Source organism: Parus major, chromosome 4, assembly GCF_001522545.3.
Source record: "Parus major isolate Abel chromosome 4, Parus_major1.1, whole genome shotgun sequence".
NCBI lineage: Eukaryota > Metazoa > Chordata > Aves > Passeriformes > Paridae > Parus > Parus major.
The window spans coordinates 43,410,006-43,433,830 of NC_031771.1; the positions used below are offsets into that span (position 1 = coordinate 43,410,006).

Sequence of the window (23,825 nt, forward strand, 5' to 3'; positions counted from 1 at the left end):
ATATATTCAGTGATGCATGAAAAGAACATTCTCGCTACAAATATACAACAAGTAGTCTTTGAATTATTTGTTGTCATGCAAGTTGAAAACCTGATTATAATAGATACTAATCCAAGAAGTCATATTGCTCAGTGTTCAGCAGCAGTCAAAAAAATCCCTGTGCTAGAATTATCAAGAAAGGAGAGGGCAAAACAGGAAACATCACTGAGTTAATGTACATATTCCCAGTAATCCTGCATTTTGGGGGCAGTTTTGGTCCCCTGCTCTCAGATCAAAGGTAGTAGCACTGGAATATATTAAAGAAAGATCACAAGGATGATGAAATATGTACATGTAAGATATGAGTATGTAGGCTAGGATTTTTAGCCCTTTAGAAAATACATCTGTCCACATGACATGACAAGATGTCTTGTCATGGATAAATGATAGAAATTATTTTATTTTTGTCTTAATTGATGTTAAGGGTGATCGAATTAAGCTAGCAGTGACTTTCAAAACATACAGAATCAAGGTCTTTCATGTGATACATAATCAAAATGTGAAATGCTGTCACTTTTTTTAGTGTCTGTTCATGTTTTCAAAAAGCCACGAAAGAAATTCATGGAAGTAGCCCTCAACAGATCCTTTAAATATGCAGAACAACGTGTTGACAGAGGCTAAGAAAGCACTCTGGAGCAGGTGGATCACCTGCTTGCTCTTATTTAAACAACTGCCATTAGACATTGTCAGCTGCAGGGCTGAAGTAGATGGATCTTTGGCCTTGATGCCCAGTGTGAGACACTTTGTCTGACCTGCTTTTTTCTCCCTTGATACTAAGGGATAAGTCTTTCTTCAGCTCTCACTTCAGAATATGAGAACAAAAAAAGCATGACACAGATAGTGCATTTCAAGGGAAACACCTGTTTGTTTTTTGTTTTTACTTATGCCACTTCAGAAGCAGGAGAAATTTACCAAAAAACTAACTTTCTGTAAGATAAGAAGCCACGAGAAAAGTTACACAAGTACCTAACTAAAACACCTTGTGTATTAAAAAAAAAAAAAAAAAAGCAAATCTATATAAACACAAATATAAAAAAGGATATAAATAAATATAGCACACAAATACTTGCATATGTACATGGACATACACACATTAGTGTTGTTACATGGACAAATACTGTATAAATAAATCTTCCCCTCCAAATACTTAAAATGAAATTAACCTGCTTGTCAGATTAATTCTCACTGATGAAGTATAGAGCTCTTAATGTGTGCAAGGACTGACCAGAGTGAGGGAGGAAACATCAAGTTAAAGATGTTTATTACAGGAAGTGTCAGGAGAAGGACTAATAAAAAAACTACAGGGAGAAACAGTGTGGAAGAAAGCTGAGGTAGCAGCTTTTTCCCTGAGGGAAAAAGAGATTCTGAAACCATGTTAAAAGAGGAAGTCATTAACAGTAGAAAATTCTTCAAATATCCAGTGGCTCCTGCTTTGACAAAGTCCTGTTTCTTACAGACTGCAGAAGCCTTTGCTGCTGGTGTAGTTTGTATATGGAGAAGGGCAAGGAATCCTCAGTGGATACTCCTGAGGTTGCTACAGGAGCAATCCAGCAATCCTTTCCCTCCTTCTACAGGCTGTTCAATTTACACTAGCGGTGTGTGTGTATCAAATATTATTCTTCATAATGAAAGATCAAAAAATTGCATTGAAATATCTCTTTCACATGTTAACTAAGTACTACTCTTCTTATTTTGGAATCAAAACTGTTGTTCACTGATTTAAATGGTAGAGCTACATGCGCTAATTCACCTACTCAAAGGTGTCACAGATGACGTGCCCAACTAATTCTAATTTGTTTTTCCATATGTGAATGTGGGATTCAGTATTATGTAATTTAGATATTAGACTGAATGGATTATAGTCAGATGTTACATGACTACAGAGTTTGATTGCTTTTATCTTCCAGCTACTATCTTGTGGCCTGCTAGAAACATTGAAGTTCAGTGTTCTAGAGCTCCAAGAACACTTGGATACCTATAATGTCAAAAGAGAGGCAGCAGAACAGGTGAGTCTCTTCTCTCTCAAAATAAAAATATTAGAACCTACTCATCAAGAAAATGTTGTAGGTCCTTGTTTCTCATCACAGGCATCTAAACGTAAACTGTGGGTAAACACTTCTGAAATAAAATCCTGTTTATTTCCTTACCACTATTCTATGTGTATTATCTTAACCTGACGGATTTTTTCTTATGTGTAATTCATTTTTGTTGCACATATTTCTGAAATTGATTTTTAACACATAATACTGCACAAATCCACTAACAGTGGGAAAAGTACATTCCTAATTTAAAAGTGTGCTTTAAAAAATATTCAAGTATTTCTGACATGAATATCAATAAATAATGGGTTTCTGAAATTTATGTTTTGCTTATTTTGTCAGACTAGAGATTAGTCTTCAGATCAAGACATTTACAGATAACTATCATTATGGAATTCCAAGTGCATTAACACCCATAATGTTCAAGAATCAGGTCAATATATTAAAAGGAACTAAGAAAGCAGCGTATTTATCCTAATACAGATACTGACTTTTTTAGCTGAGTAATTCTTCAGACTTTTTGGTGACTGAATCTCCACTGACAGTGATGGGGATTATACAGCTGTGTCACACAGAGACATGGAAATTTAGGGCTTATTTTACAGCTGAATCTCATTGAGGATGATGTTTATGTGATGTTTAGAATAATACAGATTCGTTTTCAAGGTATATGTTAGTGGTTATCTCCTTTTTCCAAAGAAATACAGTTTAGAAGTTGAAAATTTCTGTAGCAAGGGTCTCTGTATTTGGTTTTGTGAACCTGTGTGTGAAGTTCAGAAAGTAAGATACTAACTTCGGAAAACTGACACAGGTAAGATTTGTATTTCAAGAGCCAAAAGAAAACATGGATCTACAATCAGTTTTGCAAATAGAGGGAGAGAGAGAATATATGTTTTTGACTTTTTTTAGAGATGATGATTCATAGGAAAATAGATCATGCTGAATTTTACTGATCTCAGCAGCCTGTGAGGCCAGGACATTGGCAGTATAGGCAAGTCTGAGTGACACAAAACAGAACCAGAATTCAAGCCATGATGCCTTGGCAGAGCTGTATCTTGCAGCACAAGTGGCTCCATGTTTCTTGGTCATGCTGAGTTTATTAGGAAATTATGGCTTTTGCCTTGCAAAGGTTGCTGACAGCTCATCTGTTGAACAGACCAGACATGCACTTTTTTGTGGAAAGGATCTCAAAAGAAATGTGGTTTCCTTGAAACCAATGTTTTAGTATGCCACACATCACTATTAATGTAGATAAACTCTTGGCAGGATCCAGGCCAGCATTTCTGCTGAAGAGTTGCTGCATTTGTTTGTCCTGCTCTGTGGTAATAACAATTTATTTGATCTAATATAATGAGCTACATTTTGCCATGTAGGCTTAATCAGAAACAAAGTGCTCATCTAATGATTAAGATTATTTTACTCGATGTAATATTTAATGTCTGGCAATCTCAAATGCATAATGCTATCAGCACTCCTATGAGAGCATAATATATTTCATTCCTCCTTTTAGAGAGTAGCCCTGAGGCACAGAGTGTGTAACTGACTTGCCCCATGGTCAGACAGGAAGATTTGTGACAGGGTAAAAAGGGACGTGTGTGTGTGTGTGTGTCTGTGTGTGTAATTAGAATGATGACTATCCAAACATGGAGAAATTTTACGTCAACTCCCCATTTAGCCTAGTTTATCACAGCAATAACCAATGGTATTGTTTTGTGGATTTGTCAAAGTATAACAAATTAAAATTACATCCCTTTCAGATGGCCATGAATTCACTAAAGGCATTATCAAATTTTGTACTGCCACATTTCATATTGACATAAATCCTTGCTGGATATTAAGAACTTCTTTGTATTTTACTTCACTAGGTAAACAAATACAAGTATCAGTTTGATGGCCTCTGTCATTATATCATAGTGAAGGAGTTGTTTTTTCTGTCAAAAAGGGAATTCAGTAACATGTTTCTGTGGTCATCCTGTCTTCTGCCACAGATTTGTGAGTGACTGGAGCAGGAAGAAAGTTCACAGGGCTAAAGGAATTGCTCTGAAACAACTGAGAGCATTTTGTCAGGGTTTCATTTTTATTTCATCATTTATAAACATGTAATTTAGACAATGCAGTGCATTATATAAGTGGTTATTCAGCATGTTAATTTAGTAGTGACTATCTTAAATAATTTACTTTCCTAAAACATTTTAGAAGTATTTCTTTAGCTGTTGGCCCTCTTTTTCTAAGGTGTACATTATATTAAATGTAAACTAAGAATCTTCTATGCTATCTTAGTTATGTGTTTTATTGTTTTTTCAGTCTGTCCTCTTAAACAGAGTATAGGGAATGATTAAACAAGACTTCCTCAAGTAAAATCTGAATTTCTGTTGTTACAAACAGCTGTGCTATGTATCCTATTAAATCTGAAAGTATTACGGCAAAATGCTTAATCAACTTAATGCAGACCCTTGCTTTTTTCATAAAAACACACAGAAAATTGACCAAATTAAGTGGTTTGGCTATTATATGATGCAGTAAATAAAAATTAACATATATGTAAATAAATGTAATTTGCTTGTTAATCTAGTGTTCTTTTAGAATCAACCTCTGGAAAAATCTGTATGTTAATTTCTTTAATGAAAAACTGTTGTTTAAACTTTATCCTAATAGATGATGTTTGTCATTCTCAGTGCTGTGTAGTGTACAGGCATTCACATGAATCAAATTGAAAAATTAAAAGGCTTGGGCTGCAGTTGCTTGAAACTCTTACCTATGCACCAAGATAAGACAGAAGGGTACCTATAGTATAGGCTGTTTAGCGTGTCTGTGTAGGGTTTAATCTGCCAAACCAGCCTGTGCTGTGACCATGACCAATCCCAGACTTCCCTGTGTTACGCTTTCATCAACATTTGTAGGAGATACATGGAGAAAACATGAATTGATACAAAGCAAACACGTAAAGAAGGTTATTTGGTCACACTATTCCCAAAGAAAAAGAATATATCTTTCTACCATGCTGAACATATATTCTGTAAAAATTCTTAAATTAATTTTGCTACCTTCTTGGAACTATTGTTCTGTTTTCTTGCAAGGGGACTGCTTAGATTTCATGTGTGTATTGCTGACAAAGATACTGGATCAGATAAATGTAATAGAAAATTCAAGCTTATACACACAGCATTCTGGGCACACCGTTTATTCAGACTGGTTCTAAGATTTATAAAAAATCTTAAAAGGGTGGTGTGTGAAAAGAAATATTATGTTCCCAATTGCTGGTGCTGTTTGTTGCAGTCCAAACCTATTCCATTGTTCCTGATGGAGGCTGTCTGATAAAATGAAAAATGAGATTTGCTGTGGATGTTGGTATCCATGTCACTAATTGAAACTGACACTGCAATGTTCAGAGAATTCCATTTCTCCTCTTGATGAGCACACAGACCTAGTTAATTCACTAAGTAACCTTTATTAAATTGAGCAGATGGGAAATCACATTTTTCTTTTTCTTGCATCAGACAAAGGTTAGAAAAAGGTCACCAAGATTCCCTCTGAGATTCAAGATACCAAACACATGCAGTATGCTAAATTATTCTTCCTTGGATGTATAGATCCTGTTCTTCATTTCAGATCATATTATGCACTTTATCTCCACATGATGCATTCCCATTTCAGTAATACCCATGCTTGCAGTTGTTTGCACTGTACAGAAAAATTTGCTGGGCCCTGTATCAATAGGGTGATGAGGCTGTATTGTCCAAAAAGAACATACTTGATTCTGTAAATGCTTTATAGTAACACAGATATTCATGTGAATGCCAGTACACATGGAGGTGGGTTTTTTTGAGAATTTTGCATAGTTGGTTAAAGGTAGAAAAAGAGACTGCCCACTGAAATTAATAAACTTGTTGTCTGTTATAGGCACTGGAGTTAAATGCAGCCCTAAGGGGAAACTGCATGTTTGCATTGTGTAATGCAAGAATACTTCATCTCCTTGGCTTGTATGAACTGGAGGTGATGCTAAACTCCCACTGGAGAATTTGGGTTTTTTCATTCCATCCTGTAAACCAGCACTTTCATCTACTTACACAGGAGAGCTCTATTTCCTTCTGTTTCTCAAGCAGTCCCAAGAAATGTAGCAGGCTTATTCTCTGATGTGAATTAGTGCTGTATTTTGAAGGCTGATAAATCACATTGGTGTAAACCTTGTGCAGAAAGTAAAGAGTGGGATGTTTGTGCTTCCACTCTGTCATTCATTTTCCCAGTATCAATTCAAACGTGGGTTAGTGTTTATGCTGAAGTGTACTATCTCCATCTGGGTAATGAAGGCTACAGGAAATAAAAGCTACGAAGTGATATAGCAGAGTAGGTATCATCACTGCAAACAATATTGGTAAACAATTTATTTCATACCACAATTTTTTACATCATCTGAAAATGTACAAGGCAAAGTGGCTTAAGCAATTTCGGCACAGTCTTCAGTTTGCTGTTTCAGAAGATGTTCAATCTTGTTCATATTTATTTTGCAGTGGCTAGAAGACTGCAAAAGGACATTTGGTACTGATGATGGTATTCATGGGACTAACACAGATGCCCAGGTAGGTGTATGTCATTTGTGAGTCTCAGGATATGAGATTAAAAATCATGTTTCTTGCACAAAAATTCTAATATTTGTAGAGAGATTAAAAATGTATGAAAAGCTTTTCATTTCAGTTATCATCCTATCTTTTGGAAACTCAGAGTCTCATGAAGTGGCAATAAAAGTGGGTCTTCTTAATAAAAGCTGGCAATCTGTCTTGGGTTCTAGACTTAATAACACTGAGTAGATAAGCAAAATAGATACCATCTGTGTACCAGCAAGTCTGCTTTTCTGCTGCTCTTTCTAGAAGGAAAAAAAGATTAAAGTTCTGGTTATATGCTCAGATACATTGGCTTCTCAAAAACTTCTATTGAATTTAATATATTTAGTACTACAGAACTACATAAGACCTTTCTGGAGCCAATATTTGGGCAAGAAGTAACAGGGAGTAAAGTAGCAGTATAGCAAAAAGCTCATTAAACACTTCTGTCAAAATATCATATAACAATAGGTTAAGTAACCATTAATATTAGTTGAATATTTTGTATGTATTTGCATGGCACTCATCCATGTTTAATATTACTAATTGCTATAATAAGTGGTAGCTTTTTCTGAAGTGGACTAGGACTAGGACTGCTTTTTTTTTCTAAAATATAATAGCTGTATAATATTGATATAGCAAAAACAGCAAATCCAAAACCTGACATTAGTAGGTACAATGAGTCTGCCATCTGAAGTACTGTCGTAAGGACAATGAAAGATGGAAGAAAGAACTTCAGGTAGCAAATTAATTTACTTTTTCACAATGACAGTTTGACAAAAATCTCAAATCCAAACTGAGAAAGGAGGAATATTATTTCTTTTACTCAGATGAACTATTCACTGATGCACTTGGTCATGTTTCTGCTGCTGAAGATGTAGTCTTCAGCAACAGAAATGTTTACTGTATCTATGGACTATTTCTTCTGTTATGCAGTTTTCTTTTGCAGTTCTTCATCTATATACACACACGTATGTTTGGGGCTTTTTAATTCAAACACAAAATGTACCTTTATTTTTAGAGTAGTGAAACCTGTGGTAATATAATGTTCATTTTTATCCTGCATTGAAGTTGCACATCTAAAAAAAGTCAAGTGAATATGCTTAGGTAATACAAAACCAGCCAAATAATTTGCTACTATTTGCAAGGACTTTTATCTTGCCTATGAACACATACTTTAGTGTATTTTACACTAAGTATACATATTTGTATACTGACTGGTATATCTTTAGAAATAGTTAACATTTACTATTACAGTAAATGCTGTATATATTTTAATTAAAAAGCAGCACTTACGTATTTCAGTCCATACTTCTAATTTTGTTTACATACTCCAGTAAATTGTTCTAACATTTACTTGTTAGAACAGTACAATTCTTACCATGAAGATAAATGTTGCTGTTCCTACTGTGTACCTGGGGAAACTAAGAAATGGAAGACAAGCAACATGAAGGCTTTCAAGTAGTTTGTACAGATGGAATCCATGATTCCCTACCAAGGCAGTTGGACCTATTCTTCCGTGCTTCTGCAAGGTTTGAAGATAGCCTCTGAAAAGGGTTTGAGACCACTTACACCACTTATTAGTTGTGGGGACTTGTTTTGATTTTGGTTTTTAATCCTAGCTTGCAATGGCAGTATGTTGGTAATTCTTCAGAAGTCCTTGTAAATACAGCGTGGGGCTGCTAAGTCTAAGCAGCCAGCCAGTTAATGCTAAAAATGTGTGTTGTCTTGCTCAGGAAAACAGATATGTTTCATTTACTTACACAAATAGGATTTTCTTACTAATTTTTAGCACTGTGGTCCATACAGCTAAGGAATAGCGAGATTAATTCTATTCTGGCTTTTGCATTGCCAGCAGACTTGCAAGTAAATGTAATTATTCAGTTCTTGCTCTCAGTGCATGTAAGCCTGAAAGAATGCATCTGGACTCTGGCTAGACTGTTTCTACAGGACAGGCAGGTACAAAAATCAGATTATTTCTTAAGTAAGCACATATGTCAAAGACACTGAAGCAGTAAAAAGCAATTTTTTAAAGGAAAACCTCTCCTGAATTTTAAAAAGGTAGCTATCAAGGTGTGTTTTGGGGGGAAGGGATTAATTATGGCTTACAGTAATAATGAGCCTTGGCTTTAAAAACACTGGAACTTAATGACTAAAATTACTAAACAGTCAACCCTGCCATTTTTCAGAATCTGATTCTCTGTTCTTCATTAAAGTGAGTCATTGAAGTCATGTTAACTTCTGCAGTTCAAGATCTTTTGTCCTCAGTGTTCTGCATTAGAAATATAGTAATTGTGCTGAGTATATAATAGCACAGAGTGCAGAACAAAAACATGCAGTGTAACAAAAACACGCAATGTTTATAACCTGGGAAGCACATAGTATATAGCTTACATCATGTACAACTGTGCTTAGTAAAGCTCAGCTGTTTCTGTCTGTTGGGAGTCAGACATCCACTGCATCTTCGGGTGTTTTGCCTTCAGGCACATGGTGTGATTCCAATGGAGTTGTCCTGTGCAGAGCCAGGAGCTGGACTTCAGTGATCCTTTTGGGTCCCTTCCAGCTCAGGGTATTCTATTTTTTTTTTTAGTCTGTTTGCTATGACCACTGTGCATCCCTAAGTGCCATCAATATGCTCAGTGCTGTACAAAGCACAGGAGTGGTGAAGTTCACATCCCTAGTGTGACATGTATTTTCAGACTGCTTCTCTCCTTATCCCTCTTTCCCAAACATTTTTTCTGAAATGGCTTGTAAAAATCAAGTGCAGTAACATTACAGAAATCTCTTGGAGGTGTTGAGAATTGAGTTTAGCAAACCCAAGAATTTTTAAACTGATTCAGAATCCAAATTAACCTTGCCTTTCTAATTTTAAAATGCATTTTTTTTGCTTAAACTATTGTGATACAGAACAAGTGAGAAGCTTTGTACAGATGTTCAAATCTAAGTGTCTTTGATTTTGATTACCTTAAAATTGTGCACCTTTCAGACTACACAATTTATAAAGACCAGACAGGGCTGTAAGAGTGTTATTCATGCTGTGGGACAACAAAGCCAATAATTTATCTTTAGTTACAGCAGCAAGTAATTTTACGTCGAATTTAGCCTGTTAATTTTTTTTTTACATTCAGGATATATTTGGAGCATGTTACTTGTATTTCTTCCTCCATTTTACCTGGGACATCTTTTACCCTAATTAAAATTATTTCCTACACTAATTCTTGCTCTTTTTTCTTTCTTTGTATTTTTGTGACCTGCTCATCTTCTTGCTTAGCAAATGGAAATTCTAGCAGTAAGTGACAGTTCTTGATTTATCAAATACTAAACCATGCCAGTCACCAAACTGGTCTCCATCTGTCTTGTCCATTTGTGAAATAATGATGTCTTGTCCTAGACTATTACAGAAATGCTGTGTGCTTCAATTTTGCATCATCTAACCCATTAGACTGTTGGTCCTTTGTAGATAATAGGATCCAGTAGTTAGTAAAATGTTATAAAGATTATTCCATTAGCACTAGCTTTTATGTCCGTATGTGAAGCAGTATTAACACTGTCTGCACTTCTCACTAGTGTTTTAGAGACATAAAAATGGAAGCAAGACAGTGTGTAAGTTAATACTGCTATTTCATTTCCTTAAGAATATATCGTGTTATTTTCTAAAGCAGAATAAGAGCTGCCTTTTATAAAGAAAACATTATTCTTGCCTCCAGGAATAGAATTCCTCCCCTCCTATTCTGTCAGGCAGTGTAAGCTAAGGGCCAGGTTATATACTGTTCTTATAATATAAATGTTAATGGTTATGAAAGATCCTATACTTATGGACCACAACTGCTTTTTTTGGATATTAGATCTTGAATTTAAAATTGTAAAACATCAACAATAAAAGTAAGTGATCTATAAACCCCTTGTTTTTCAGACATGAAATCTTGAAATGTTCCAGACATTTCAAAATGCCTTTTTAATCACTTCAAATCCCACTCCACCCCCCTTCTTGGAAATGTATCTTATTAAAAAGTGAACTTTAAGTCCTTGTGAGAGGCTACCTGTAAATCTAGAACTGAATGAAGCTTTCACCTGCTTTTCATTAGCTTACTGTATATTAGCTTCTAAATATTTTTGGCATTTTCTTTAGTAGCCAAATTAACTACTTCTGATTTTGCACACTATACTGAAGAACTTGTGATTTATTGTCTCTTGTACTAGATAGTAAGAGGTTTTCACTTCCTGAATATAATAGTGTTGTTTACATTTGTAGGAGCTGGAGTTGTGTCGGAGGCTATACAAGTTGCATTTCCAGTTACTGCTTCTGTTCCAAGCCTATTGCAAACTCATCAGTCAAGTAAAAACAATCAAAAAAGAAGCAGAGGTAATGAAAACCATGCCATTCAGCTAGTAATTGTTGACATTTTAAAAGCAGACAATTTAAAACACATTTTGACAACATTTTCATCAGTGGGACATCCTTTTAGAAACTGGAGGAGGGTTCCAGCTGTTTTATAGCCAATTAATAAAATATTTAAGTAGAGCTTACAAGAATTTTCTGAGATGTTCAATTATCTGTGATGATTTTTGTACAGCTTGAAAGCTCTTTTTAAAAAGACAGGAATGTAGGGAGTCCAGTGATGAGGATTTCAGTAGCACTCCTGGTGTATTCTAATCAAGCTACAATCAAGACACATCAACTCCACTCAGCAGAGCTCTGTGATGAAGCCCCTTTCCATCACCCTGGTGTTTCCTATAGCAAACACTGTAACTTTCTACCAGCTGATTCATTTAACTGTGTCACTTCAGCCACCGTTCAATTACTCTGCAACCTTAGTCCCCATCCTAAGCACAGTTAGTAGTGCAGTCTCTACCTCTCATGCCTGATTTTTAGTTGTAGTAACTTTAAAAGGTGTTTTTCAGTGGTGCGCATGTGGTACATATGTGATGTTAATTGAGTTGTGTGCATTATGCTATTAATAATGTCTTTTGTAAGTTCCCTCCTGGGTCTGGAATGCAATAAACAGGGGTAGCAGAAAAAAAAAAAAGTAGGGTTGGTCTTGCTTGATATAGTAGGGAGGAACATGAAAATCCTGAGGAAAACTCTTCGTTTCATGACTAGCTTCAGAAAAAAAATGCATGTTCCTCACTTTTATTTCCAGATTTTTGTAGAGCCTGCAAAAAAGTTTGTGTCTGAAGAACACTCTGGAAGGCTAGCATCACATCAGTCCCACTTCTTGCCTAAGTTAGTTAGATGCAGAATCATGTTCTGAGAGATGGCCTCGTGTTTTACTCATGTGTTGCAGCTAAAGCCAAAGATATTATTATATACATTGGCTGCACTACTATTACTGTGCTGGCTTACCAGCCTTCCAGATTTTTTCCTACATATTTGAGATGTCCTTGTAATGGCACCACTGCTGTCATACCTTTCTAAAATGTTTCATTCTTCTTGTCAGTTTGTTATTAAGTAACATAAGGAGAAAAGAAATTTATTTTTTTAAAATAAATTTTAAAATAACAAAGATGGAAACTTCATCAGGGAAAGCCCAAATAATTGACATGCATGCTTGGGCCATTAAATTAACTGTATACTTAAGCAACTGCAATAAATATTTGGGTATTCTTTTTCTATTTCTCATTATTGCAGAGGAGGAAAAATAAAAACCTGATCTTTGGAAAATTACTTCAGCTTGAAATACATTTAAACTAGAAAATATAACTTATACTTGTTTTAGGTAATAAACATGTCTGAAGAACTTGCTCTTTTGGAGAGCTGCCTGAAAGAGGCCGAGGCAGTGTCTGACAGTGGTATCGAAGAAATTGAAATTGCAGAGGCTTCCCAAGCTAGCACAGAAACAGCTATTCACTCCCTCATTGAATCCCTGAGAAACAAGGAGTTTGTGTCAGCTGTGGCACAGGTCAAGGCTTTCAGGTAAGTTATGAAGAACTGCTTTCAGATCTTGAGTTTCTTTACAGACCTTTTTAAATTAAGAACAGGGATAGGCACTATTCTTTTTTATTTTTTCAGTTTGTGCTGGATGTCCTTGTTGAAAAGGACAAACACTGTTGCTTCATTACAGATTCTGGGGTTATTTTTTAGTAATTTAAGAAAAGTAAAAAACAACTTTAGTAATACTTGTTCTTTAGAATTTATCTCTGAGAAAATATTACTGTTAATTACTGGGATTCAAGGGAAGAAACATTCCTCTAGCATTTTTCTATGAGTTTTGTTCAAATATCTGCTTAAAGAATAAAAGTATTTAAACTTGCCATTTTTAAATCCAAATTGCCTGTTATTTTCCCTTGCATTTTCCTGTCTTCTGTTCAAATGTCTGTTTAAAGAACATTTGAACACTTTTTTTTTTTTTAATGTTTAAATCCAAACTGTGTGTTTACAGATCTATTTGGCCCCATGACATCTTTGGCAGTTCTGAAGATGACCCAGTTCAAACATTGCTGCACATCTATTTCCGTCATCAGACACTTGGCCAAACTGGCAGCTTTGCAGTAGTAGGCTCCAACCAAGATATGTCTGAGGCCAGCTCAAAGCTGATGGAACTTAATCTAGAAATCCGAGAATCTCTCCGCATGGTGCAATCCTGTCAGCTTCTAGGGAAGATCAAAACAGGAATAACGCTTGTGACCACTGGATTGTGAACAGCTGTCATTTAGAAAAGAAGTGATGATTAAGATGCTTCAGACTATTATTGAGCACCTTTCACAAAAAAACAAACCTCCGGCAATCCTGACAACCAACACACTTTTATCACAGCAAGAAACTCTTTCAACAGGAGTAAAACTCTGAAAATTGAAGTGAACATCCTACTTGAGTGCTCTTTCTACACAGCAGCCTGTGTGGCAGTAGTATTTTTTTATTAAATTTGTGTATAAAAACTACATGAAAGGAAAAGGGCTTAAATATAATGCATACATATGCATTATTTTCTGTTGTAACAGAACTATAAATGATGTTTGCATCAACAGCCTCTACAGGTTGGATCAATATTGCAGGTGGGATGAGGCTAAAATCAAGGCTGGTTTATTTTGGCTGAAGACCTGCAAGGCTTCCTGGCTTTCCAGCAGTAGTAGATAAAACCATCAACTAACACCTAATGAGACACTTTGCAATAGTCATGAAGAATGTGCAGTCAAACATGAGTAGAAATGGCGTGTGACTGCAAAAAACATTGACTTCTCAGTGTTTTATTTGCTTTTGTTGTCTGTAATAAGGAAATAATGTGTGTGAGTTAGAATGTATGGCTATGTGACAGTTGTTTTTTGAAGGTATGGATGATTGTTAAATAAGGTCTCAGAGCATGCTTAAAAGAGCTGCAAGATTATTTTTGAAGAAATTTTATTTTATTAGATCTAATCCTCATAGTGTGTAAATGTTAGGACATTTAATAATATTTTAAACTGGGATTTCCCAGTGTTTCTAAAAGAAATAATATATCTGTTAACTTTATTGGAATGCTGCTCAGTTCTCTGACCAGTGCTTATGTTACAAATATTGATAACAACTAACCAAAAAGTAGCTGCCTGCAGAGACTTTAAAATGTATATTAAAGATATATGCTGCCCATCAGCAATTCTCATTAGAAGTTAACTTATTTTATTCTGTATATATTCTAGAAACTGTATAGTGCAAAACCAGTATTTTTTGTGTAAATTTGTGCAATGCACTGTTAAAACAGTAGGTGTATAAAGCTATGAGGAGAAGGGGGCATTCCCTCTTGGTAGTCACATGCAGTACTTGCAGTCTGAGTAGCCTGCAGGGTTTGAAGAGTTTGAATGCATGGATATGCATCTTCATGACTCAACTGAAGCCTAAGGAATTGGGACTATAGAAAAAAAAAAAAAAAGACAGAAAAAACCCTGACTACCAAAACATGCAAACAGGCAATATACTCGTAGTTTAAAGTCTGTAGCATAAACCAAACTGGATTCTGTTGAAACCAATAGCATTTTGTAGGAAAAAAACAAAATAAAACAAACAAAAAAAACCAGAACAAGAAAAAAAACAAACCGAAAAAAAGAATGTAGTCCCACAATTCCTATGATTTGAAAGGAACACCCAGTATTTTTATATACATCTCTTACCCACTGTGATATTTTTTAATGGGCTCTAATTCCAGAGTTTAGAATGTAGAATTGAAATTCTTAGCTCTGCCTTTTTGGGGGAATTAGACCCCACTAGAAATGTAATTATGCTGAAATGCATTAATTGAAGGCACTGTGCACACTGTTGGACTGCTGACAGTAGTTATCCTAACAAATTCTGTAACTGGTCAAGGCACATTCATAGTCACTGTATTTTTTTCCCTGTCCCTGATAAAACTGAATTATTTTGATGGTTTTGTGGTACTGTAGCTGGTGTTCTTAATTATTTAACTAGTATTTACAGGGGAGAGGTAGTTTTATTTAGGGGCGCATTACACTTTTATTTACATCATCTTTTACCAGCTTTTTTTTGTAAAAATAAAAGACATTGTATCTCTCATTTTGTGTATTTTTACAAGCTGGAGTTTAAATACTTTAGCTAAACAGACTAAACACTGATTGCAGAGGCCTGGATGCTCTGAAGTAGTTTTTTTTCCTTGTATGTCCTTTCTTCACAGCAGCATTTTTCTAGGCATCCTCTGAAGCTGTTAATGGAGTTCTCATGAAACTCAAATTCATACATGTAATTCCTTATGTTACACATCTTCCTCCATTTATAATGGCTAGTGGAACCTGTTCTCTGGAGCAGAATTGTGTTAGCTGTCTTTTGCTATTGCTTTAATTTTATTAAGCTTTCCAAAAATCAGTCAACTACTGTGTGAGCTGTCACCCTGCATTACCTGGTGCAAGGTCTGTGCCAAATCCAAAGCTATGGTAAAGCTGTTCAGAAACAAGCAAAATATCAGAGATCTCCTGTTAGATGCAGCAGATACAGTGCTGACTGAGCTGACAAGTGCAAAAGAATCGCTTTATGAAAAAGCTGTACAGAGCAAGTTCAGGATAGCTTTGAAGAGCCAGCACCATAAAGGCTGTTCCCTTCCACTTTGCACTTTGTAATTACAATAGGTCAGGAGTAGCTTTCCTTCTTCCTGCTGAGTCTAGTGCCCACAATCAGTGTGTGCTGGCATGACACGGCAGTAAAGCTGAAAAGCAACTAGAAAGTACAGAATTGTACTTGGGCATCAAGCAGTAAAAGCATTGAACATATTTATGTAAGAGGGGTGGGATGTAGAGCTACTCTGGAACTGAAGAATGCTGCAGGATTAAGGAAAGCTTTAATATGGATGCCCACTGCATTGTACTCCTCCAAACCACTGAGTCTTGCAGTAGCTGATGAAAGCAGGGGTGGCCACCTTGATACCTGCCACTTTGAGCCTTCATCAGCTGCTGGTGAAGCACAACACCCAGTTCACATCAGCTAGGCCTGTTCCACACCTCATCATGCAGAACCAACTACTGCTTAGACTGTAGTGCAGATGACAGACCTTAAGTTGCACTAGATTTCACTTTGGGCTAGTACTGATAATGCTGTATGAGTCACCATATTCACAGCAAGTAATCCTCAAAGCAGTGTTTTGTGAGGATGCCTGTACAAATAGGAAGCATTCAGCTGTTCATATTGCCATGATTTCATACTGGCATGGCACAGAGCTTCAGCTCTCTGACTCATTAGCAAGGTGCACAGACTCGTCACAGTCACTTTCTCAATGCATGTGTCAGGAAGAGACTACAGCCACTAGAATGGGGAAGACAAACAGGAAAACATTGAAGAACATCCTTGGAGGAGAGAATGCTCAGAAACAGAGATCACAGATCACAACTGCAAACAGGCCGTGGGGCCAGGTGGCTGCAGAGAGGGCCCCAAGTGCATTCCTCAAGCTGGAGGCTTGCTACTGCTCATCACAGTGGTGAATACAGGCAAGTACAAGGCACATGCACCTGCCCAATTGCAGGGGTACTTTTCAAATTGAATAGGGCAACAGTGGAATTTACTGTGAAAGTCTGAGTGAGCTGGTAAAGCAAGGGAATATTTCCTTTTCCTGTGATACATGAAAGACACTTCAGGTAGAAGCAGGAAATAGATGCTCTTATCTGGAGGAAGTAGGTCTCTTGTTCCCAGAACACCTCACACTGCTATAATAATGAATGCAGCAAGAATAAATAAAATTACTTGGCAATAAATTCACACTGAGGCATTAAGCCTACTGTAGCAGGTTCAAGGGGTATATTGAAATAGGGCAGGAATTTACAGCAAGGCAAATTAAGCATATAGAATAAACTGTCAAACAAGACACAATGATACAAAGGATATTGTTTGACTACCCTGCCATACACTAGCTTCTGCTTGAAGAAACAAGATCACCGGCACTGAAGCTGTTTTACAGCATGGGCTCAGGCTGGTTCTCCCTTTAGCTAATAGACTGGTCTCTCAAGTAAACTGGATACAGGTGCAGATAAGTTTGCTATAGCAAATATAAAGATCAGTCTTTTCAAAGAGAAGCTACCTCAAGAGTTCTGCAAAAGGCTTGGTGACTATGCTCAATTGAAAAATTAAGTGTCAGTACCATTCTCATTTTCATCTGTGTGTACCCAGCTCCATAGCTAAGAGACAGACTTGGGCAGTGGTGTAGGTTTTACTAGCTTGTGAATCTGCTCAGATGGTGTTCTAAGTTAGCCAGAGCCAGCTCATAACACTTGGCTGAAGAGATATTGTTGCAGAGGACACCACCACTGAGAGCACCAATAGCCCACTGAGAGCATCATCTACAGGTAACTAGTGCTGGTTCTGCCATTACTACCAAACACTACAAGTAAAATTCCTAGCTGCAAACCCAGCCCCAGGGGAGTGTGGGAGTTCAATTCTGATGGTGGGCATGTAACCTAATTAGATCAAACTCTACAAATACAATCCACTAAGTGCACAGCTCCTGCACTTCACCTGCAGGCTGAAAAGGAAGACAAACAGATGCAGTATGATTGTACCTTTCTCCTCTGAAGCATCCCTCTCTCCATAACCTTGTGCAAGATGAACAACACGTTTACCAAGAGACCATCACCATAACACCAGTGACTCCATTCTTCAGCATTTTGTGAGGACCATCCCTGAAAAGCTTACTTTGGCTTTTGCCTACACAGACAAGAACACCAACTTAGCCAAATGCAGACCAGCTGTACGAGTAGAAGTGATTCAATACTTACACAGCATTTCTCAATCATTTTCTAGTGATGAAAAACAGGTGTAGGATACTTTGTACATTAACTAGAGGTGTGCAAAATGAGTGAATACTACTGAAGTTTTGTTCATGAAGGATAGCCTACTGCAGATATCAATTTGATGTTAACTTCAAGCATATGATTAGTTCAAGAGCAGGATCAGTAACAGAAACCCTTTCCACCTGAGGAAAGTCCACAAAGTCCCAAGTCAGTTGCTTCCAAGACCATCACTGATTTACAATACACCTCTAGGCCTGTCACCTATGCAAGTTACAGAATTTACAATATGCACCCTCTGAGCTGGGCACAAACCCACCTGATCATTTGAGCGTGCTTTGCAATGCTTTTATTTTCATGCTTTCCTAAACTACATCTTACCGAGTACCTTCAACAACACCAACAAAACCAAAATAAATCTGCTTTACTTGCAGAGCAAGTAGAACTCTTCTTTTCTTGAAGAGCCCTAATCAGAAAAAAAAAACAAAACCCTTCCCATTCAGATGATGTATTTGAAACTGAATGTACTATCGCAGGAGAGGCGTTTCCCTCTGCATCTCCCGCAGAGGTCCTGGCGGTGGGGCCTCTTGGGATCCACGTGGCGCATCTTCACGGGGCAGGTGCACCGCGTCTGCTTGCAGCTCTGAGGGAGAAGGCGGCGGTCGGTGAGGGCGGCCGGGCCCAGGAGTGGTCGGGCGCAGGGCAGGGATCCCTTACCTGGCAGGTGATGTCCTCCACGCGGTACGGGTTGTAGGACTTCTGGCAGGTGCGGCAGAACTGACGGAAATAGACCTGCGGGAAAGGCTGGTGTCAGCAGAGGGGCGGCGGCGAGGAGCCCGAGCCGGGGCAATCCGAGCCGGCCCTACCTTGTTGGTGCCCTGGACGCACCAAACATAGGCGCTCTCCCAGCGGATGTTGCAGGCCTTGCAGTGGTAGTACCCATACTTCTGCTCCAGGAACTGCCGGGGACAATGTTATTCGACGGTGCGGGCGCCTCCCGGGCCAGCCGGGCCCCGCTCTGCTCCCCGGCGGCCGACACTCACCTGGAAACGCAGGCGGGTCTTGCCTGCCGACGACTGCCGCTTCTGGGGTGAGGCCGGCGGCTCTGCCGGCTGAGCTGCCGGCTCTGCCGGCGGCTGGGCTGCCGGCTCGGCGGCAGGCTGTGCCTCGGCTGCCTCTGCCACCTCCTCCTGGCTTGCGTCCGTCGCCGGCTCAGGTGGGGCGGCCGGGCGCCACCCTCGGGGGGCTTCTCCCAGCTCGCCCGCACGGCTGCCGCCTCCGCCTCCCGCTGCTCCCGCAGCGCGGCCGGCTCCTCCTCGACGGCCGCCGCCTTGTCCTGCTGCTGCGGCCGCCGCTCCGGCTCCGGGCCCGGCTCCTCCAGAAAGGCGGTGAGTCTGCGGGACGCCACGGGCGAGTAGACGGCGATGGTGCGAGGGAAGCGCACGGCACGGGTGCTGGTGGTGGCGGGGCTGCCCAGCTCCTGCCCCCGCTCCGCCTCACGGGGCCGCGGCGCGGCGGGGCCGGGGCGGCGGCGCAGCAGCGTGCGGGGCCCGAGCGAGCACTGCACAGAGACGTCCTGCCGCGGGTTCACCTGGACGCCCACCTCCTTGGTGTTTGCCTTGCGGAGCCGCGGCGTCAGGTTAGGGTTGACCTGGGAGAGGATGGCCTTGAGCTGTGCCCGCTGGTAGTTGTCGAAGTACTCGGCGGCCGCCTCCCCGTAGCCCGGGAAGTAGCTGCTGCCCCGCGGCCGCCAGCCGCCCGCCGCTCCTCCTTTACCCTTGGGCGGTGGGTAGCGGTAGGAGTAGGGGGGGTAGGCGGTGTACAGATAGCTCGCCATCGCCTCCTCGGCCATCGCACTGGACCCGGGGCAACCCTCGGCAGGTGGCCTTAAATACCCCCGGGGCGGGGCCGCGCTTCCCTCGCCCCCGACGGGCGCCGGCCTTGCGGTCCCTTCCCATCCCCACCTGGTGCGCGGCCTTGGGCCATCCCCCACCCCCATCACAGCCCCCAGTCGAACCCGGCAGCGCGGCTCTTAATTGCCTCCACGGGAGTAAACAGTGGATAACACGGGTTTGGTTCGGCTTCGCCATGTATTTGTGGTGAGAACAATGAGAACAATGCTTTTACAGCAGGTGGGAGGCACAGAGACACACACGCGACGTGTTTTTTCTGTCATCTGAACTGACACTGAGTTGGCACTGACTCTGTAGAACACTGTTTCTTCCTTCTACCCATTCCTGCTGCACTCAGCCAGGCAGCAGCCTCCTTGCATGAAGTTCTACCGTTACTGGTTTGTGTCACAGTGATGCTTTTCTTTTTTTTTTTTTTTTTTTTTTTTCTTTCACGTTTACTTTTGAGGAAGTAGAACTGTCATGGTAATAAACACATATCACCTTGTACAATGGGAGCAGCTGGAGAAACGATAGACGCTGGGCAGCTCCGCTTGCACAGCAGCGAGCACAGCTCCAGCCTGGCTACAAGCACAACACACATTCATGTCTTGGGGAGTTACCTCTTTGTCCTGCCTAAAGCGCTGTCTGAGTTGGCTCCATCTGAATGGAGTTGTGCTCCTCTGTGGTCACTGTGCCATATGAAGTATCAGCTACCTCCTCTTCCTTCAGTTTCTTGTAGGAAATATCTGTGTCTTCCTCTTCACCAAGTGTATCTTGCTTGTAGCTGTCTCTTCCGTACATCTTGTATGCCAGCACAAACAGTCCCGCTTCCGCTGACTGAAAAAGCGCATAAAGCAAGGGAAACATGTACATGCTCCCTATGAGCTCCGGGGAGAAGGTGAGTTTTAGGATGGCAGTGCAGAGCTGGACGTTTTGGCACCCCGTTTCCAAAGATACTGTTCTCCTGCAGTGTGGGGGCATTTTAAAGACAGTGGCTAAGCCGTATCCCAAGGCGTACCCTGCCAAAGGCATCAGCACTGCAATGGCGTAGACAGACGCAGGAATCTGTGCCAACAGATCTGGGCCCAGCATGGTCCCAGTCAGGATGAACAGGACCACCAGAGTCACCAAGAGGGACCACAGGGAAATCTGGCAACAGATACAGACATGATAAAAAACATGATAAACAACATGAGGGCTATTATTTAGAAAGGAAAAGCATACCAGGTAGAGGCTTGCTAAAGAGTCTAAACTGCAAAATATGGCTGCACTGCCCTTCCCAGGTTTTCTCCTGGCCTGGGATTTTGGTGGTGATTGATCATATCCCAGGAAAGGAAGGGGGCTGAGGTCATCATCATTTTGGTTTGGGATGACTTGCTGGGAAACAAGAATCAGGACTTCTGCCTCACTCTTCCTTTCTCAATTAAGCTAATTCAGTTGCATGTTTTAAGAAAGCGTGACTGTGCCTGCAGGTTGGTTTTGCCTGACATGGATGCAGAAGGTGTGGGAAGCAAGCAGGATGTCACGGAATGCCTCTGCTACAGGGTCCAGGATGCCTGCCCGGGTGCAGCACCACGCTGCCTTCCTTCCTGTGTGCTGCGATAGGGGGTAACCAGCCATCTCCCTCCCTTTCCCTGCCCCAACGTTTTATTTCAAGACTGTAAGTCTTTGTATTCCACCTAAATAGTTGAATATGCCTGTGTGAGACTAACACCGGTTTGGGGGGACTAGAAAGCTTACTGCTTCGGCTCCCTGTCCCCGGTGCCACCCTCCTCCCCTCCGGGCGCTGTGCCTACCTTGACCAGGAGGTCGGCGGCGCGGGGGTGCCGGTATCGGATGAGCACCCCCAGGCCGATGGGCAGCAGGGTGCTACCCAGCGTCAGGCTTACCGCCCCCAGGGGCAGCAGCTGCACCACGGCCGTGTTGATCCAGTGGCGGCTGTAGATCCAGAGGCAGAGGGGCATCAGGAAGAGGGCCAGCAGCGTGGAGGAGGCCGTCATGATAATGCTGCGCCGGGGGAAACAGAGAAATGCTCCATCACCGCGGGTCCGGTCGCGGAGAGCAGCCCCGGGGAAACCCGAACCCCGGCTGGAGTGGGTTCTGCAGCCGGCCGGGCACTTCCTCACGGCAAGAGCCCGCTCGTTCTCCTCTCTCCCCTCTCCATCCTTCACCTCGTTCCCCACTCCGGCCAGGGCGCCGACACGCAAGCTTTTTAGGGAAGGAGGCGGGAAGCGTGTTTCGGGGCTGTTGTAAGAACCTTCACGGTAGGGGCAGGAGAGCTGTGCTGCCGATTCCCAGCGCGCCGTACCCGCCCGTCCCGGCTCCACCGGCGGCAGGTGCCCAGCGAACCCTCCCCGCCTCCCCCGGCCGGCTGGAGGCGAGGGGCAGCGGGGCACCTACCTCAGATTCATATCCCCGTCGACGAGCACCGACATGAGGTTGGAAAGGTTGCCCCCGGGGCAGCAGCCGCATAGCAGTACAGCCACGGCCGCCACCTCGTCCAGGGCGAAGATGAGAGCGAGGAGGAATGCCAGCAGCGGCATGGCCACGAATTGTCCCAGCAGGGCCAGCAGCAGCCCTACGGGCCGCCGGAGCTGCTGCCCCAGCTGCCCCAGCTCCACGGCGCATCCCAGCCCCAGCATGGTCACGCAGAGCCCCAGCCCCACCAGCACGCTCAGGCCCTGGCTGAGGGAGCGGTCCCCGAAGGTCTCGCCGCCCCCCGCCAGAGACCCGCCGTCGGGGCCGCCGCCCGCCGCCGGGGGCTGCGCGGAGCTGGCCATGGGCTGCGCGGCCCCGGGAGCCGCCGGCTCCCCGCCAAGCCCCGGGGGAGAGCGCGGGTGGCGGGGCTGCCGTCAGTGCGGGACGCGGGGAGGGTTCGCCCCGGCGGGCGGCGGAGCCCGCATCCCCCCCCGGCTCCGCTCGGATCCCCGGGCGCTGCCGATGCGCCGCGGCCGCGGTCCCCGGCTGCCTGTCTGCTGCGGGCGCCGCCCGCTCGTCCCCGGACCCACGCGGGGCCACCCCCGGCGTGGGCGGTGTCTCGCTGCCGCCTCGACGGCGGTCATCGCCGGCCGCCAGCGCCGCCCGGCCCCGGCGGAGGGAAGCGCAGGCGGCGGCCGCATCCTCTTCTCTGGTGCGACCCCCGGCAGCCTCTTGCGGAGCCGGCAGAGCCCGACCTTTCCAGCAGAAGACCTGAGGTACCACAGCATTTACTTTGGCGTCGGCATTACTAAAAGGTCAATTAGCGTAGCAATGTCGCGCGATGTGGGTGGGCAGCACTAGACCCCTCTGCTGAGGGTTTGCCAAGCTCGTTCCCCCTCCAGGCAAGTTGCTGTTGATGTGAAGCCTTTGGAATGTGTGAGGAAGGATGGAAAGCCCTTTTATGAGGTCGAGGAGGCACCACTTTCTGCTGGTGGGGACCCAGAAACTTGTCAGGAGAGGTGGTATCTTTTAAAGGGTAGTCAGTACATGCAAAGGAAACAGTCAAGCTCAGAGGCACACAGCTATTCAAACCAGGGTAAGACATGTAGTCCATCTCCCAAAAATCGCATGGGTGATTAAACTGTTTTCAGTCATAAAATTGTGCTTGCAACATTTACTTTTCATTTAATAATTGTGTGTCACCCCATTCCTTCAGAAGTGCAGTGCTGTATAGAATGCCCAACTAGCCTCACAAGGGCAGGAGTTATTGAGAGAGGAGGGCAGCTTCCAAGAGCAGGAGATAATGTCAGTGATTCTCACTCTTGGCCCTACTATTGGCCTTGTCTTAGGAATGAAGCTCTTTCCCTTGTTCACCTGCAGGGTTTAGAGGGGTCACAGCCACCACTTTACCACTCCTGGGTGAGGGTAGCTGATCCAGGACAGAGCATCCCCAGTTGCTGCCCCTTGGTTTCTGCACTTTGTGTGTGGTTCTGCTTCTGCATGGAGCATTTCGGGTCACACCTGAAGGGGGACACACCGGATTTAAGGAGGAAAGCCTATGGGAGCTGCTCTGACTGGCTGCCTGCCTTCAGCTTCATCAAACAGCAAGTTTGGGTAAAATTTTAGGCTGTCCTGGGACTCAAGTA

General features: G+C 42.3%; 3 protein-coding genes and 1 long non-coding RNA gene across 14 annotated transcripts in view; 2 read left to right on the forward strand and 2 right to left on the reverse strand.

The window, feature by feature from the left end:
• Positions 1-15,158, forward strand: part of FRYL (FRY like transcription coactivator) — a 161,955-nt gene extending 146,797 nt beyond the window's left edge. For 5 of the 11 annotated variants that reach the window (XM_015624289.3, XM_015624287.3, XM_015624280.3 and 2 more), the window contains 6 exons: positions 1,947-2,045; positions 6,587-6,655; positions 9,948-9,965; positions 10,929-11,039; positions 12,394-12,590; positions 13,057-15,158. In XM_015624289.3, coding sequence (XP_015479775.1) covers positions 1,947-2,045; positions 6,587-6,655; positions 9,948-9,965; positions 10,929-11,039; positions 12,394-12,590; positions 13,057-13,315 — 753 coding nt within the window. In that variant the 3' untranslated portion in view covers positions 13,316-15,158. The remainder of the gene's footprint in view (positions 1-1,946; positions 2,046-6,586; positions 6,656-9,947; positions 9,966-10,928; positions 11,040-12,393; positions 12,591-13,056) is intronic. The other 6 variants (XM_033513947.1, XM_015624284.3, XM_015624282.3 and 3 more) reach the window with 3 other exon arrangements.
• ZAR1 (zygote arrest 1) lies at positions 14,719-19,721 on the reverse strand. The gene is made up of 5 exons (XM_033513894.1): positions 19,031-19,721; positions 18,913-18,995; positions 18,736-18,828; positions 18,587-18,661; positions 14,719-18,512 (listed from the first exon to the last, which is right to left on the reverse strand). The coding sequence occupies exons 1-5, from the start codon at positions 19,719-19,721 to the stop codon at positions 18,369-18,371; spliced, it is 1,086 nt and encodes a 361-aa protein (XP_033369785.1). The 3' UTR covers positions 14,719-18,368.
• A 219-nt stretch (positions 19,722-19,940) lies between these two features.
• On the reverse strand, positions 19,941-22,732 carry SLC10A4 (solute carrier family 10 member 4). Its single transcript, XM_015623735.3, has 3 exons — positions 22,162-22,732; positions 21,558-21,768; positions 19,941-20,910 (listed from the first exon to the last, which is right to left on the reverse strand). The coding sequence occupies exons 1-3, from the start codon at positions 22,539-22,541 to the stop codon at positions 20,395-20,397; spliced, it is 1,107 nt and encodes a 368-aa protein (XP_015479221.1). The 5' UTR covers positions 22,542-22,732; the 3' UTR covers positions 19,941-20,394.
• An 81-nt stretch (positions 22,733-22,813) lies between these two features.
• LOC107202967 overlaps positions 22,814-23,825 on the forward strand; it is a 32,632-nt gene continuing 31,620 nt past the window's right edge. The window contains exon 1 of the long non-coding RNA XR_004497180.1: positions 22,814-22,955. This is a non-coding gene — a long non-coding RNA (uncharacterized LOC107202967). The remainder of the gene's footprint in view (positions 22,956-23,825) is intronic.